The 17,656-nt window shown below is 37.6% G+C and overlaps 2 protein-coding genes across 2 annotated transcripts; both read left to right on the top strand.

Annotated features, from left to right (window-relative positions):
- Positions 1-291: 291 nt before the first annotated feature.
- buc (bucky ball) lies at positions 292-3,499 on the top strand. Its single transcript, XM_067363647.1, has 7 exons — positions 292-361; positions 490-547; positions 834-989; positions 1,060-2,559; positions 2,636-2,734; positions 2,881-2,991; positions 3,069-3,499. The coding sequence occupies exons 2-7, from the start codon at positions 541-543 to the stop codon at positions 3,098-3,100; spliced, it is 1,905 nt and encodes a 634-aa protein (XP_067219748.1). The 5' UTR covers positions 292-361; positions 490-540; the 3' UTR covers positions 3,101-3,499.
- A 1,258-nt stretch (positions 3,500-4,757) lies between these two features.
- rnf152 (ring finger protein 152) lies at positions 4,758-15,256 on the top strand. Its single transcript, XM_067363376.1, has 3 exons — positions 4,758-4,851; positions 13,486-13,589; positions 13,949-15,256. The coding sequence occupies exon 3, from the start codon at positions 14,073-14,075 to the stop codon at positions 14,679-14,681; it is 609 nt and encodes a 202-aa protein (XP_067219477.1). The 5' UTR covers positions 4,758-4,851; positions 13,486-13,589; positions 13,949-14,072; the 3' UTR covers positions 14,682-15,256.
- The last annotated feature ends 2,400 nt before the right edge of the window (positions 15,257-17,656 follow it).

A 17,656-nucleotide genomic window follows, 5' to 3' on the forward strand; every position in this document is an offset into this window, starting at 1 on the left:
AGAAGTGTCATAACAGAAAATACGTTTGAGTCGTGTGAAATTTAATTGTAATACCAAACAAATCACACTGTTGGATATATTAAGCAACATTGTAATAATAGTATGATAGTTATTTTATATGTGAGATGTAAGAGGCATAACTTTAAACTGCTTATAATAATAATAATGACAACCGACGTGAGCGCTTTGCTGAATATAGGACAAATTGGGTACACCTGCTGGCTGCCATTTGATTGCATTAATATGGATCTCTGGAAACAGGCACGAGATCTATAAATTTGTAGTGCAAAGCTTTAAAGACAGAGTTAGTCGCTCTCGCTCTATACACATTTAAGTCCACTTTGTCACTTTCACATCTAAGGTTAGTCGTTTTTGTATTGTAAAAAGTAGGCTACGTTTGACAGTACAATTACCTGTTTATTTTAAGATGATTTTGACCTTTTCTGGTGTTGTTTGGCCTAATCTATCAAAGTTCTGCATGTTTTACAGTATTGCGGTGTTTTGTATCCTGTACTGTCTTTCTTCGTCTCCTCACAAGAAATGGAAGGTAATATCCTCAAACTTCTGTCTTACCAAAAAAAAAAAGTTTTTGACTGCTTTTTGATGGTGTGTGTGTGGCCCTATGTTGTGGGGACTTTATTTTGTGTGTGTGTGTCCTTATACCTGATGATGATGATATTATTTATTGTACACTTAAATCAGTTAATGCAATCCCTGGAACTCAAACCCTTGACCTTGGCATTGCTAGCTCCTCTGAGCTACAGGAAGACTGAAATTATCTATATCTGGCAAATACTTCTTGGTGGAATATTTTTTTTGTTTGTTGTTTTTAGGCATAAACAACACTTCACAATCAATGGGAGTTGGGCAACCTCACCATCCAGTAAACCACACTAGACCTTTCTTCTATGTTCAGCCACCATCTCAGCCTTATTTCATGTATCAATGGCCGATGAATCCATATGGCCACTATGGCTTTCCAGGGCCAGGTAAGTTTTGTCTATGAAGCATTGCTTATTGTTGAAGATTTCCACTTAATTTTTTTTTTTTTTTTTCTAGCTTTGCACTTTGGCCGTCCTTACATGGCCCCTTATCAGTTTATGCAGTATCCTGGGTATGTGGTTCCACATGCACCCATGCAGCCAATCGATTACAGAAGAATCAACCCCCATTATCCTTCTGTTGCATCCTATGACTTGCGCGTCCGTCACCACGTTCAACACGCAGGGATGCACCGGGAGACTGCCTGTTCTGAGGTCCAAACCGATCCTAGTGATTCAGTCAACAAACTGATAGACAAAATTGAGAGTCTCAAGGCCTGTGAACAAGGTGGTGACAAGGGGCAAGTGGTCTCCTCTACCCCTGATGTAGTGCAGAGAGATAAGTTGGCCTGTTTAAATGAAGACTCCAAGTTGGAGCTTGCCTCTCAGGAAGGCAAGGAAGAGCAGGTCAATCAGGTCACAAGGCCCACAACCTACAGTGACTCTGCGTATGATGCAGAGTCTAGCCAGGGTAGACTGGATGAATGTGTGTTGTCAGATGTGCTGCCCCTTGACAGTTCTTCTGTCCATGAGGAAGAGGATGCTAATGAGGAAGATGACCAACAGAGTGTTGCTGATGAAATGTGCTGCCAAAATGGGAAGTCTGCAGCCAGTGCAACTGGCAATGTGTTTTGTAGTGGTGTCGAAAGCACTGCAGATCCAACAGAGAGCCACGACTTTGAGAAACCGGATGATGAGCAGGTGCAGAATATAGTGTTGACTGATGCTGCTGTAGTTATGGAACCTCTTATAAAGCTCTCTGAAGACTTCGACCTGCCTTATCAAATACTTCGCCTGCCCTGCAACAAGACGACAACTGGCCTCAGTCTTGAACGAGAGATTGACCCACTTGTTTACTTTGATTCTCCATCTACTCTGTTGCCGCCACAAAACTATCTCTCCTCAATTGGAGGCGCATATTCCTACAGCTACTACCCTCAGGTGACCCAAGAGCGCCAGAGTGTCTTGAGTCCATCCATAGATGAACTCTCCTCCAGAGATGAAATGTTCTCCACTGATGTGGAGGATCTTGATCTTGTTCCAGGACACGTGTATGTGGGTGGTGGCAGGCTGGCTGAAAGTGGCGTGCCCATTCGTTCCCGAAAAGAGCTCTTGAGTATGGAGAAAACCTGCTCGGTCTGCCAGAAAACATGTGTGTGCTGCGGGTCAAGCTTGCAGGATGAGGTAGGAATGTGTAAGATGGCTGAGCACAGCCATCTTGAGAGGAATGAGGTGTCTGATCAAGACTGTGAGTATGACCTTGAAGGGGAGGTGCGGAGTAACTGCGAGTCTCCGAGAGTTTCCAAGAGGAAGTGTTGTAGTAGGCATGCACTACCCTCTTGTGGGCACCACTGTGCCAAACACCGACATAGGAAGCTGCTGTGCGAAGGCCAAGAGAGCTGTGATCTACGTGAGCAGGCTCGAGTGCATCCCAAAGGAGAGTTTTGTGAGGAGTATGGTGCTCTGGCTAAAGCAGATAAGAGAATTCAAAAGGGTGCCTTGTGCAGGCCTTGTAATGGTAAGGGTTTTTTTTTTTTTTTCCCATTTAAATCCTAATGGTGTCAGGTGGTTGGCTCATGTTAAAATATTTTTAGAACGACGGCGAGAGGGTGTTGTGTCTGACCAAGAGAATTGGGCAAGTTGTGGTGCCAAACCAAGGTCTTGGAGACAAGTTGGTGGACCTCAAGATCAAGGTAGGATGTCTTTATTTATATATTACATAAAACACTTAAAATGTTGACATCCATGCATGCCTAGATGTCTAGAGTCTTCTGAACTTATTCACTTCAAGTGGCAAGTATGCTTTGTCATTTAAACGGTTCTTTTTTTACTTCTAAAGGGAGAACTCCATTGAGAAGGCCGACTTGTAAGACAATCCACCAGCAAAGGCCACGAAGTGAATACGATGACTATGATGAGACCGAATTTACCTACTGCCAGAGGGGCAGAGGTGAGTTTAGGGTTTTAAACAAGTAAAATTTTCTTCTGAATCTTGTTTTTATTTGTGCAACATCTTTGTCCCATCAGGTGCTATGAAGAAAAGAGGCACACGATACTAAACCACTATGCACTGCTGTAATACTTAATGTATTACCCTAAACTTGTGTAAAATGCGCACTTCACTATGAATGTACACATGGACACTGTTCTTGACTGTATGTAACTGAAAAGTATGACCGTGATGTACACCTTGCTGCATTTCCAGTGCTCAAGTTGACTTTTTCCATTTTGGGTGCAATGCATTCATCTTAATATTACGCTGAGACTGCTCTCATTGGACCAGGCCTTGACCTATGCCTACAAGGCCTCTTATGTTCCTTGATCTGGGAGGTGTAGATCTTGTCTGGTAAGGGCTCTGAATTTCTGCATGATCAAGGTCTGTCCCACTGAGATGGTTTCAAAACATTTTGACACTGGAGATGCAGCCGGTTTAAGGGGTGATGCAAAAGGGAAAAAAAGGGAGGATGAGAAATAAAGTGGACAATTTGGCAGTTTGGCCACTCTTAGTACAGATGTCTTTTGTTTTTATTACTGTGACATTTTTATACATCAGTGTAATGTTGACATGCAAAACTCCATTTAGCTGTACAGTGTTATTGTGTCATTAAAGTCTTGGCATTGCACTTGACCTGTGTCCAGTAAGTGGGGTTGTGGGTTTTTTTTTTTTTTTTTTTTTGTCCCCTCCTTCCCCTTTTTTAGAAACGCATGGACATCCATGTTTCTAATTTGAGGGTTAGATCCTTAGTCTGGACTTGTCATGATTCCAGCATCTGTTAGTGGTGAACTTTGGGGAAAAACTCTAGTCTAATGCTAGAGGGGTTTTTTTTGTTTTTTTTTCCCTTTTTGCCATGGTCTACCTTTCCGCAAATACATGAAATGGTGTTTGTGTGCACATGGGCTTCTGAGGTCCTCACTTTTCAAATTTCCTGACTAATAGTGATACCTGTTGAACTGATTAGTGAGGTGGACCTTACTAGTTAAAAAGGCTTATTAGATGTTTGGCTTATTAGTCAAATGTATAGCCTATATGATGGCTGCCCTGAGTCTAACTGCCCATATTTCTATTTACAGAAGGATCTGAAATTGTCAATTACTATATTTACCAAAAAAAAAAAATTGTTTGCCCAAATGTCAGACTGCATTCTCCATTTGATTTTATATTTCTGTGTTGCAAGCGATACGTTATGTCACTTTGAATGACAGCTTTGACATTAATAGTCCGTTTTGATGGCTTCCTCTAAATTTAATCTTACTTTGCCCAGAGGAGTGGTATAGAAATGGATAAACAACTTGTCATGCAACAGTTTTTACTTCACTAACAGCATTGTTCGTATCTCAAGTAGCCAAGTTTATTCCTTTTCAAGATTTATATTCGTGCTATAAATCCAACTTTAAAAATCCATAAAGTGCTCATAAAGACATTCTAAACTACGGAAACGGGTTTTATATCGTTAATATTTGTTTAGTGTTTACTTAAATTGAGGATTATATGTTTTAGAAGACTGTTTGTTTTACTTAGCGTGCAAGGCAAGTATGTATTTGTTTTATGACAAATATAATCCACCTTAAAACGACTAAAATGAACAGACCTGTTCAGACCCGACCAACGCTGGTGGCAATCACATTAGCTGGCTTCCCTATTGGCTGTTCTCTTCGCAGACGTCGCTCGCTATTGGCTGCGCTGTGGGAGTAGCAGGGACCATTTACAGTATAGCCTTTGAAGAAGGCAGAGTGAAGTATGACAGATGAGACTCCTCTGCATGCGATCTTCACCGTTTGCATAAGATGAAAGATCATCTCGATATAGAAGGTGAGTTTTTCTTCCCTCCTTTTAGAGAAACGGATACAACGACTTGGCTTTCCGATTTGTGCATTTCCATCAAAAATGTAATGCTAAGATTTTGTTAAACTCTTAAACAGAGTTTACAGGAAACAAAGCATGTTTCGATCAGTCTTTGTTCCATGGCATTGATGCATATTTTGCGTTATGGTACGTTTTTTAAATTTTTTTATCTGCGGTATTATAAACTTCGCTAAATGTGTAACTTCATTAGAATACACACAATATGTTTGTTTAAAGCAAGTTCATCCTTTGTACCAAGACACTAAGTTTTGTATTGTGTTGTATTATGCATCAGTTTAGTACTGTAGAAAACTTGCTCTTTTGCATTGCAGCAAGATTTTTTCGGGCAGCTTTCTGTCTCTGTTCCGGTTCAAGTCTTGTTTTGATTGTGTAGTGGCACGCCACAATGGCTGCGTGTCAAAACAAAGTCAGCTACCTACCAAGGCAGCATTTCTGGGTAGCATAGGCGTGTTGAACTTTAAAAGCACATCTGATAAATGTTATGTAGGCGTCTTACTAGGTTTTGAGAGACGGCCAACAATGACAACTAGTCTAAATATGTCTGTCTTTGAAAACAGACATGCCCTGATAATGCCTGTACATGTCACAAAGCCCAAAATATTTGGGTTATCCCTATAAAAACCCAACATTTGGCTCACAGAGTCTGTTTTGTCATTTAGCCTTAACAGAAATGTTGATATCAGATACTGTTTGACTTTACCATGTCCTTGGGACTGGATTAGTGAATTCCACTGATATTATCTTGCATTATCTCATCTCAGTGCATTGCTATCAGACACTGCTTGATCCACTCAGCATTCGAGAGGCCATTTCTTTATACGTTTGGTTTCTTATTAACACGTTTGTGTACATGGTCGGCATTGTACTTTAATCACTGTAAGGGTTCTGTTAATTTGACACCCGTTAAGACAGCATTTCAGTACAAAGTTAAATGCTTATCTGATTCTTGTCGCAAACACACCTTGCTCAGTTGTGTTGCAGTATGAAAATAAACACTGTGTGACTTTGCTGCATAAATTACGCATCGCCTGCCTTGGGATGTTTTACATTTCTGCATTTTTTGCCCAGGTTAATGTTGGAGGTGCACAACAATATCCCACAGATGTCCTATGTTTCAAGAAAAAAAAGGCATCAAAAGTAAAGGCCAAGAGCATGCATGAATGGCTCCCCTCCCCACCTGCTCAAGTCAGCGCATTGTCCTTGAGAATGCCACACGGTCTCAGTTTTTAAGTGACATTTTTCATTTTTTGCTTTGCCCCCTTTCTGACAAATCCCCTGATTCAGCTGCATCCATCAGGTTGATGCTTCGCTCTAGCGTGCAGCTGACAGTTTATCTGCTTGTTTCATTGTCTTAGTTTTTGAGACATCGGACCCTCAGCAAAGCTTCTACCATGGGGTTCTAATTTTTTAAAACTGAAATCAAAGGTTTCACATTTGATAGTATAACTTGAAGTGCATCTAGTGTATTGTATTTCATTATGCACTTGATCCTCCTATTGTTTTAAAGTAAAAGTAAAAAAAAAAAACACTAATATTTCCGTGGCAGGTAAAAGCAAGCTTGTTCAGCATAAAATCAGAGTTTAATGCAAGTACAAAAGTGATAACTCTGAGAAAATTTTCTCAAGGTTACACCTTCGCAAGTATTTTATATGATTTGGTAAATTTGCCCACAGGACGTTTAATAGATTGGCACATTTTCTCCCCTGTGTGTGCCATACCAGAATTGCTGAAGGAAATTATGCAATGTGAAATTGAGCTGGAGTGGTTTTCAAGGTAACTGAATTCTCCGTCACAGCAAGATGGATTTGTTTTATTTGCAATGGACATTTGTTTTCTGATTTGTAATGATACCAGTTGGATGAGCATGAAATAATCATGACTTCACACGTCAAACTGTTTTTGTTAAGCCCCCTAGATTTATTCGTAAATTAAAAGTATTTGTGTCTGCAAGTCCCTAAATCCATCTATGAGATTGCTGTAATGTGTTTTGACTGGAAATCCCAAAGAGAAAGGAAATATTTCTACTTCTCCATCACAAGATAATGTGCACTTAATAATGGATAAGCCCTCAGGGGCGTCCGTCCGTTTATACCACAATAGCAGGCTTAATTGCATTATTAATTATTTTTCTCCTCAAGGGATGGAGATGAATTATACTTATATGAGCAATTACTTGCGTGGTGTAAACCTTTGAACTTGAAAGAGAAGAGCACAATGAGATAACGGTTTTGTTTTGTATGTCATGGTCACATAAGCACATAATTGTTATTGCTGTAAGTGTAACAAAAGGAAGTCTGGAGTAAAGTGCTGGCAATGTGGACACAAGTCATTTAACTTGTTCACTTGATAAGTGTCCGTTCTTTTCTCAGGTGATTGACATTTGTAGCACTGGCACACTTCATTTTCCCTTGAATATTCCTCCCTTAGTGACAAGCTCTGAGCCAAGCAATTAAAATGCATATTAGCTGTACAGTACCTGAAGGAAACAAATGCCCTCAAATCAATTTTAGATGAGGTTAGGAATAATGTTTATGCTCTGAATTTGTTAAGGTCAGAAGGAGTCATGAGTGCCGGAGGGGTTTTGAACTCTCAGTCACTGGTCAGCTTCATGCATGCTAATAGTCATGTGTCATGCAGGTTTCAGAAATTTTGCCTGCAGGCTCAACTAAACTAGGTCACATTTTGCTGTTGCTTGTAAGGGGAATTTTTTCACCCAGTAAAAATTTGTGTGTGCACAAACACTTGTGGATTATGCTGCCCATTGAGTAGAACAACATTTTATGGCAAAGAAATTACCCTGATTACATGGTTAAATTATATTGATAACAGAGCACATAATAATAATAATAATAATTATTATTATTATTATAATGCATTTTATTTATATAGTGTCCTTCCAAACTTATGGACATTTTAAATTCCTTGATATTATCATAAATATAAAACATTAAATAAAAGAAGTAGAAGAGGGATATGAAGCATAGAAAAAAGCAGAACAAAAGAGCACACACACAGATTAGCAGACAGGGGAGGAAGAGTACTAGATGTGTCATGTGAGGTCTGAAACCCCCTTTACGTGACATGCATTTAGAAATGATTCATATTACACAGCTGTCTGTGATTGAGAAATGTACATGCAAAAAGTGACAGATAAAATGAAATTTATGTCAGACATATAAAAAAAATTATCATAAAAATATAACCATTTGGTATATCCATTTCTGGCCATATGTATTTCAAATAATAAATATGCTAAATACCTGTTGTAAATAGTGCAGATTAAAGAAACTATATTTTTCAAAGTGAATATATTCCAATGCCAAAATGTATTACAAAATGGTAAATGCGAATGCAAAATGTGTTTGGTTTTTTTATATATAATATGAAATATAAATTTATTTTGATAGAAAATATATGGCCAAAATACTAAACAGGAAACATAAGTAACTAAAACCAAACATATTTATGTAAATATATTTAATTTTTTTTTTTTTTTTTTTTTTTTTTTTTGTGAAGACATCTTCTGTGGCCATATGTTATAGATGCTTTGCTCAAATTTTTTTTTATATATATATATATATATATATATATTAATTGGCCAATTCGCACGGGAAAAGACATCTCAGTAAAACTAGCAGAAGTGGGAGGGATATACATATGGCCAGAAATGGATATACCAAATGGTTATATTTTTATGATAATTTTTTTTTATATGTCTGACATAAATTTCATTTTATCTGTCACTTTTTGCATGTACATTTCTCAATCACAGACAGCTGTGTAATATGAATCATTTCTAAATGCATGTCACGTAAAGGGGGTTTCAGACCTCACATGACACATCTAGTACTCTTCCTCCCCTGTCTGCTAATCTGTGTGTGTATATGTATATATATATATTTTTTTTTTACCTCTAATTTCTCCTTGTCTAGAGGACAACTTCAAAAAGTGGCACATATTACCTCACTCTCCCTACTTCAAGATTAGATGAACTGTAAAGCCCTATTCGGATGGGATTAGAGGTGGGGGTAAAGTAATTATTACCAGAGCTTCTCAGTGATTTTAGTCCCATCCGAATGTGCCATCTCAGTAATCATTACGGACAATGATTACGGCGACTTTTACCTTCTGTAAAAAGGTCTGGAAAAATTACCTGAGGTAATACTAATTCCATTCGAATAGACCTTCTGTACATTTGTATGGTAAAATTACGTAATTTCCTGTTTAAAAGTAGTTTTCTGCGCATTTTTCAAGCATGGAAGCACTTGAAGAAACATTAATTTGTGATGTTGGTGGTGGGACAAGTCTGTGGCAAACTTCAACTATTTTCTACATACCATTCAGAGCAAAAAGAAGATCGAAGCAATTGTCAGAGACACAAAACTAATTTTGTCTTTAGCCAAGTGCCTATTACCATAATAATACAATCAGAATTTAATTAATAAATCGGACCTAACTGTTATTTATAGTTTATATATTTAGATTATATGTGTTTTCGCACATTGTATCAGGAAGCAACGTAACCCACATGACGACAGGGAGGTGACGGCGGTGCGTAAATCGAGTTATCCCTCCCACTTCTGCTAGTTTTACTGAGATGTCTTTTCCCGTGCGAATTGGCCAATTAAAATTACAGACATCCTGAGGTAAAATTACTTTACTCCACCTCCCCACGTAAAACTAATCCCGTCCGAATAGGGCTTAAGACAGCTAAATAGATTGGTGTAGGCATAATGTATTTTTGTAGGCCAAAACCCGGAAACAAGTTAGCATTTTAGCATTTAAATTTCCACCGTCCAGAAGTCAAAGTGTTTTTTGAATAGGTTTTTGGTTGAATGCCTGAAATAAGGTCAGGCTCAAGATATTTACACATTTTAATCTATGATATAAAGTACATCAGTAGTACTTGTTTTTTTGTGTTTTACTTGTCTTATAAAATGCGGTTGCTAACAAGTGGCTAAATGGTATTACAGAGGTTGTCGGGGACATTAAACATCATCAGCTGAACAGATAAACTCATCTACTCACTAGTCACAGCCTCGTTGTGTTTATAATCATGCTCTTGCAAACTATTATAACTCGAAATTTCAGGGAAAATGTTCGTAAGAGTTGTCGGAAGCTTAGTGATGGTGACGTTGAAGTCATGCGACCGTGGTGTAGTTTGTTTGTAGCCAACGTTTAGCTTTTGACTTCTGCCAAATGCGTTTATGCTTCAAAATTCCTAAAAGTTGTTTATACGTTAAGATTATCATGAAGAACAAAATGTGTAAGAATCATAAGCTTTTGTTAGTTACAGATCTTATTTTCTGCAATAATCTAAAAGCCAGTTGAAAAATCCTATTGGAACCTGGGTGATTCTAGTCTCACATAGCCAGGCCTTCAGAATGAATGCAGAAGGTCTGGACTCTATCGCAGCTTTCATTGGCCAAGGACTGCCCAAGAGAATGTTTGACTGACATGTAACTCAACCAGTCACATGTCGTTTTGTTCCGCGTCATGTTTAGGGGCGTGAAAATGTAAAGTCGATGTCCCTACAATAGCAGACCGGCGTGAATTGTTGTGCAAGTTTACTGCAACAATTGAGCCGCAAACTTCACATAATTTTGAAAATCCAGTGTTTAGTTTACATGATGGCGCTCTTCTTCCATAAGGGGGTTTGGCTTCATGGCATTTGTTTACAGGCGGACCATTAAAGAACATGACACACGACATCCTGTAGAATTCAACCAAACAGATGACAACTTTGAAAATCCTGAAGTGTTTCCAGTGAAGTGTGCCATATGCATCAGACGTTCACGTTGGGTGTGATGTCTGCAGGATTCCTACGCGGTATGGAATTTGATTTGAGAAATTTCCAGGTCTGGAAAAGTATGGAAAAAAGAAATCAGAATATGGAAAAATATTTGTGTTTCCAGACTATTGTCTCTATTCAGGTTTCTAATTTATCATACCTGCAAACTAGTCACTTTACAGCGAAATTTGCCCTTTTGAATCAAAATACATAATTTATGTGAATCGTGTAGATCCGAAGAGGTTGTGTCTCAGCATTTTCACAAGAATCGAAAATGGGCTACTTTCCCATAGGCTGGAGTGAGTCGCGATCTTTCTTGCTGCTCTGTGGCGTGAAAGATCGCTGTATCGCTCGTGAACCGACCATCTCTTCTGCTTTACTAGTTAGAACATAAAATATACATAAATGAACATCCGAAGGTATGTAGAAAGGTACAGTACAACTTGCCGAAATCCATATCATATCACAATCGATCAATCAGTGTTTCAACCGCAGAAAGGCGTCAATAAAACGGCTTGTAAAAATGTCACATTTAGCCTACCTCAGAAAAGCCAAAAACTCATTATTCAGCTATAAAAATGAACTTCAATAATGAACTTCTCAATATATGCACTATAGGCTATTGCATGTTCATTGTATTTGTACTTAACACATGCTTTAATATTGAATGTAAAAATCTGTTTTATGACAGCCACCATTTAAATGTTAATGTTGTCTAAATAAAAAAAGAATAGAAAAATAATTGTCATTAAAAATTTATATAAATTTCCTTGTGTAATTTAGCCTATATGTAAGTAGCTTACAAATCAATTTTAACCTAATATTATAATGATTTACCAGCTGTGGTTCTATGTGTAGTTTACAGCATTGGTTGAGAGTGATTACTTTTCAAGTAAAAAAAAAAAAAAAAATCTAATCAAATCTAATTGCAAGCTTCTGAATCAAAATTACATTCAATTGTGAACTTTGTGTCAATGCTCAGTCATACTGCCAGTTATTTATTTATTTATTATTTTTACTTGAAGCAAATGTTTTTTTCCATTTATGTTCTTGTCAAAGAGCACCAGAATGCTTCGTTTACATGTTAAAATCACAAAAATCTTCTCCTGGGGGACGATGCCCCCAGACCCCCCTACAACAACTTAGTTCCATCCATCACCTTTTACACCTCTTTTGACTTTGCAGATGCTTATAAACTCATGAATTTCTAAAATATTACTGCGCTTATACTGCTAGGCTACTCATAGGCTACTCTATAGAAATGCTTTGATACCAACAACAAATACCGACAACAGAGCAAACACAGAGCAGAATGGATAAATCAGAGAACGATGTCTATGAAGTAAATGTGTCGAATTATTAGAATGTTAAATTAAATATTTACGCCTATGTAGCGAGTGATATGGTCGGAAAGGAAAACTAAGTCACTATGCCACCCTGTTAAACAGGGAATATTAGTACTTGTAGAGTAATCCCCAACAAAAGTCTCACAGGTATGTGGTTTTAAGAAGAGAAGGGCCGAGACGTGAATACTAAATACCAAACTTTATTTAAAAAATCAAACTAATTTAAAGGTGCCCTAGAATTAAAAATGGAATTTACCTCGGCGTAGTTAAACAACAAGAGTTCATTACATGGAAATGACATAGAGTGAGTCTCAAACACCGTTGTTTCCTCTTCCTTATATAAATCTCATTTGTTTAAAAGACCTCCGAAGAACAGGCGAATCTCAACATAACACAGACTGTTACGTAACAGTCGGGGTGTACGCCCCAATATTTGCATATGCCAGCTCATGTTCAAGCATTAGACAAGGGTAGGACGTCTTGATCTGTGCACAGCAGAATCATCAGACTAGGTAAGCAAGCAAGGACAACAGCGAAAAATGGCAGATGGAGCAATAATAACTGACATGATCCATGATAACATGATATTTTTAGTGATATTTTTTAAATTGTCTTTCTAAATGTTTCGTTAGCATGTTGCTAATGTACTGTTAAATGTGGTTAAAGTTACCATCGTTTCTTACTGTATTCACGGAGACGAGAGCCGTCGCTATTTTCATTTTTAAACACTTGCAGTCTGTATAATTCATAAACACATCTTCATTCTTTATAAATCTCTCGAACAGTGTGTAATGTTAGCTTTAGCCACGGAGCACTATCAAACTCATTCAGAATCAAATGTAAACATCCAAATAAATACTGTACTTGCGCGATTAGACATGCTGCATGATGAACACTTTGTAAAGATCCATTTTGAGGGTTATATTAGCTGTGTGAACTTTGTTTATGCTGTTAAAGGCAAGCACGAGCTCCATGGGCGGAGAGCGTGAGCATTTAAAGGGGCCGCGCAGTCTAAATCGGCTCATATTTAATGATGCCCCAAAATACGCAGTTAAAAAAATTAATTAAAAAAAAAAAAATCTATGGGGTATTTTGAGCTGAAACTTCACAGACACATTCAGGGGACACCTTAGACTTATATTACATCTTTTAAAAAGACGTTCTACGGCACCTTTAAAGATTACTAAAAGACTGTAAGACCATTACTACAACCATGAAGCAGAGAAAACAGAGAAAAGGAGACTGAGGCTTACCAATGGGAGAAAAACGTTTGGAAGGAGGTCTGGAAATTTGAGTCTGGAAAAGTATGGAATTTTGAAATGGAAAATATGTAGGAACCCTGTGTCTGAGGCTAGGGTGAAGCTAACTTTCGAGTTGGCCTACAAAAATACGTCAACACTGCACCATTCTATAACACTGTTATGTATTTTCCTTTTTTTACAGAGTCATTTCATCATTAGATGAGGAAGGATATTCCTTTGGACTGCCTTTCCAGCTGTGCTCATTGACTGATTTGAACCCCTGGTTGGATCTGCGCTAAACTCATGGTAAGAATCACTCCATGAAGCAGTCAAGTCATTTTTGCATAATCATATAATTAACCAATTAAGCTGTTATACATATTGTTATATATGTTTTTAGTTCACATACATAATTTAGCCTCGGCATTCTTCACGATCCGTGTCTAAGCTCAGGGTGACTGTGGACAGTCATAATCCCTGCTGATTTGTTTGCTTATCCAGGACATCTACATCTAAGTCAAACCTGACACGAGTTTAGATCCAGCTCACAGCTAGCGCATAATAAATGAACCACTCTGCCTGCTTGTGTATGTGCCAAAAGTGTTCACTTGGATTAAATTCTTGACAGTCTGTTTTGATGCAACGTCCTCGTCTCGCTTCCACAGGCAGAGCCAGACGTGGATTAAAGCACTGACGGCCTGATCAACACCGAGTGGTTGACAAAGAAGTGCAGTGGTGATACAAATCGGCAAGGATACTGTCATTGAAGCAATTAAGTAGATTTGTTGTATGTGCAACAGCCACGTTTTATTGTCAATGGAGACCTTGTCCCAGAGCTCCAGGCTTGAGTGCCAAATCTGTTTCAACTACTTCAGCCAACGGCGCCGTCCCAAACTCCTGCACTGCCAACATACCTGCTGCTCCGTATGTCTGAGCCAGATGAGGCTCAGCCAGAGAGAGATCCGCTGTCCTTGGTGTCGTTACGTGACACAGATCCCCAGCGGGCTTTCGGTCTCATATCTTCCCGATGACCCGGAAGTACTCTCTATTATCAGTCTATCTCACTCCTCTGAACACACCCCCATCTTTATACACTTACCTAACAATGGTTGCTACCTGCTTCCCGTCCCTATGGACGCAGACGGGGCGCTGCTGCCTGGACAACCGGCATGCCGGTTTGGCCCTAAAAGCGTTGGGGTGGTAAACGTTTCTGATGGGCAGAGCCTCGTGTTGGGAGATGACACGGGTGAGGAGGGGATGGAGGAGGTAAAGACCACAGCATGGACGGGGGTTTGCACTGTGCTACTTGTGGCGTTCATTTTGATTTTTCTTCTGGGTATCGTGTTGCATAACATGTCCTGTGTGTCCAAACGCTTCACTATTATTTCCTGTGGATGAGACAGAGAAAACAGAATTTAAGAATTGAAATGGACCAACCAATGTGAAATCTCTTACGTGATTTCAAAAACGATTGTGATCATATATGGTAGATGAGCGAAAAAAGGACATGAAAGAACTCAAGGGCAAAATCTATGCAATTTATGGTATTTCAATGTTTATGAAAGCCCTGATTCATTCTTTCTTGGGAAATTTGTTCAATTAATGTGCAGAAATGTCATGAAAGAATCTAGCAGTGTTGACTCCATGTATTTGCATGTCTTGTATGTACCTGAGGGAAATTAACTTGGTCTCTAATACTAGACTAGAGTTGTGCGTTATTGACAGTCTGTAGGGTGGTGCAATTTGTAGAGGATGTGCAACACTAAATTGTAGAAATGAAATAACATGCATAATATGTTATATGTTAATAATGTAGCTGCACTGCCTTTGAATAATGTTCATTGCTGTATATGTATCAAAGTTGGTCCTTGTTTTAAGGTGTTTCAATTTAAGCAGTTTCTTTAAAATACCACAATGGAAACAATCTATTACATTTTTTTACTTGTAGGTTTTGAATTTGCCTTTGATTAAATGAGTGAAAACATCAGTCTCTGATTTTTTTTTTTTTTTTTTTTATTAATCATAACAGATTGTGTGTCATTTATGTCATTTAAAAGCTATAATAACCATTTGACACTGTTATATGCTACTTAAAAAGCTGCACATCAATCATGTTTAAGTTTGGAGTCAGTAAGATTTTTTTTTTAATGTTTAAAATTGACAGTAAAGACATTTGCATTGCTACAAAAAAAAGTGTTTCAAACAATGCTGTGTTTTTTTTATATATATATATATATATATATATATATATATATATATATATATATATATATATAATAATTTATCAAATAATCCTGAAAAATGTCTGAAGGATCGGGTGACACTGAAGCCTGGATTAATGGCTGCTGAAAATTCAGCTTTGCCATCACAGGAGTAATTTACACATTAAAATAGAAAATAGTTATTATAAATTGTAATAATATTTCTCAACATTACTTTTAAATAAATGCAGCCTAGGTGAGCATGAGAGACTTCATTCAGTTTCAAAAACATTTAAAAATTCTTCTCGACCCCAAACTTTTCAATGGTAGAGTTTGTCAAAAAAAAAAAAAAAAGCTTTAAGACACTTAAAGGAATATTTCAGGCAAAATAATATTATTTACTCGCCCTCATGTACTGAAGTTCCAATCCAAACCTGTATGACTTTTTCTTCCAAAAATATAAAAGAAGATACTTTGAGAAATGTCTTGCATGCTGTAGGAGTTTGGTTACCAACATCCTTCAAAATAAAATCTTTTGAGTTCTGCAGAAGGTGGTCAAACAGTTTTAGAACAACATGGGGGTGAGTAAATGACGACAAATTTTCATTTTTGCCTGAACACTCCTTTAATGAAACATTATCACACCCCTGTTCCCCAGACATTATTAATGATGTTATCAGCAACTTGTTGGATGTTAGATCAAAATTAGATTTCTCTCATTAGCTTATGTTACAGCTGTAGACCTACTCCTGTGATTTAAGTTGTACTTAAGGCACTAAAATGCAAATTTAAAACATTGTTTTGATTTAATATGTATAATATATGTACATCTAATTAATAATTTTCATACACAATTTTTGAATACAACATTTGTACATTGATATCCAAATATGTGACGAGCTCTAGCCCAGTGCGGCTCACCCATCTGTGTCAGAAGCTGTCAACACTACCCATCACACTTGATTGATGACAGTGTCTTTACCGTTTTGGGGGAAAATATCACCTATCATTCTTGGAAATACTACTAAATAGCATACATTTCTGTTGCATGCATTTCAACATTCCACATTGTGATGTAATGTGTGGATTAATGCTTTTGAGAAATCACTCCTATACAAACTAAATGATTATAATATAAGATAAATTATTATGAGTGATCAGTTGTTAATCAAGGTCATTTTGCATACCTTTTTAGACCATCACTGGAATGTTTTTAAATTGTAATCTTATAGGCTAAGTGTGATTATAAATAGACATGGTATGTGAAAAATGCATGTATAAAAGACATCAACACATTTGAGTGATCTCAAAAATCATGAAAAGCATGACAGTACTCAACATTGTAATTAAAGGGTTAGTTCACCCAAAAATGAAAATAATGTCATTAATTACTCACCCTCATGCCGTTCCACACCTGTAAGACCTTCGTTCATCTTCGGAACACAAATTAAGATATTTTAGTTGAAATCCGATGGCTCATTGAGGCCTGAATAGGGAGCAATGACATTTCCTCTCTTAAGATCCATTAATGTACTAAAAACATATTTAAATCAGTTCATGTGAGCACAGTGGTTAAATATCAATATTATAAAGTGACGAGAATATTTTTGGAGCGCCAAAAAACAAAACAAAATAAGACTTATTTAGTGATGGCCGATTTCAAAACAATGCTTCAGGAAGCATTGGAGCATTATGAATCAGTGTGTCAAACTGCCAACGGCTGAAATCACGTGACTTTGGCGCTCCGAACAGCAGATTCGACACACTGATTCATTTGTGCTCTGATGCTTCTTGAAGCATTGTTTTGAAATCGGCCATCACTTTATAAGTCGTTATTTTGTTTTTTTGGTGCTCCAAAAATATTCTCGTCGCTTTATAACATTAATATTGAACCGCTGTACTCACATGAACTGATTTAAATATGTTTTTAGTACCTTTATGGATCTTGAGATGAAATGTCATTGCTTCCTATGGAGGCCTCACGGAGCCATCGGATTTCAACTAAAATATCTTAATTTGTGTTCCGAAGATTAACGAAGGTCTTATGGGTGTGAAACGACATGAGGGTGAGTAATAAATGACAGAATTTTCATTTTTGGGTGAACTAACCCTTTAACAGGCCTGGCTGATTCACCTGATATACCAAATACTTTGCCTGTACATCCAGTTGTT

Source organism: Chanodichthys erythropterus, chromosome 16 (assembly GCF_024489055.1).
Source record: "Chanodichthys erythropterus isolate Z2021 chromosome 16, ASM2448905v1, whole genome shotgun sequence".
Classification (NCBI taxonomy): domain Eukaryota; kingdom Metazoa; phylum Chordata; class Actinopteri; order Cypriniformes; family Xenocyprididae; genus Chanodichthys; species Chanodichthys erythropterus.

Excerpts from the sequence above, each read along its gene's own strand:
- buc (XM_067363647.1), top strand. Across the intron at positions 2,560-2,635 it reads CTTGTGCAGGCCTTGTAATG|AACGACGGCGAGAGGGTGTT; the intron begins GTAAGGGTTTTT and ends AAATATTTTTAG. Across the intron at positions 2,992-3,068 it reads CTACTGCCAGAGGGGCAGAG|GTGCTATGAAGAAAAGAGGC; the intron begins GTGAGTTTAGGG and ends TTGTCCCATCAG.
- rnf152 (XM_067363376.1), top strand. The coding sequence starts at position 14,073 with ATGTGCAACAGCCACGTTTTATTGTCAATGGAGACCTTGTCCCAGAGC.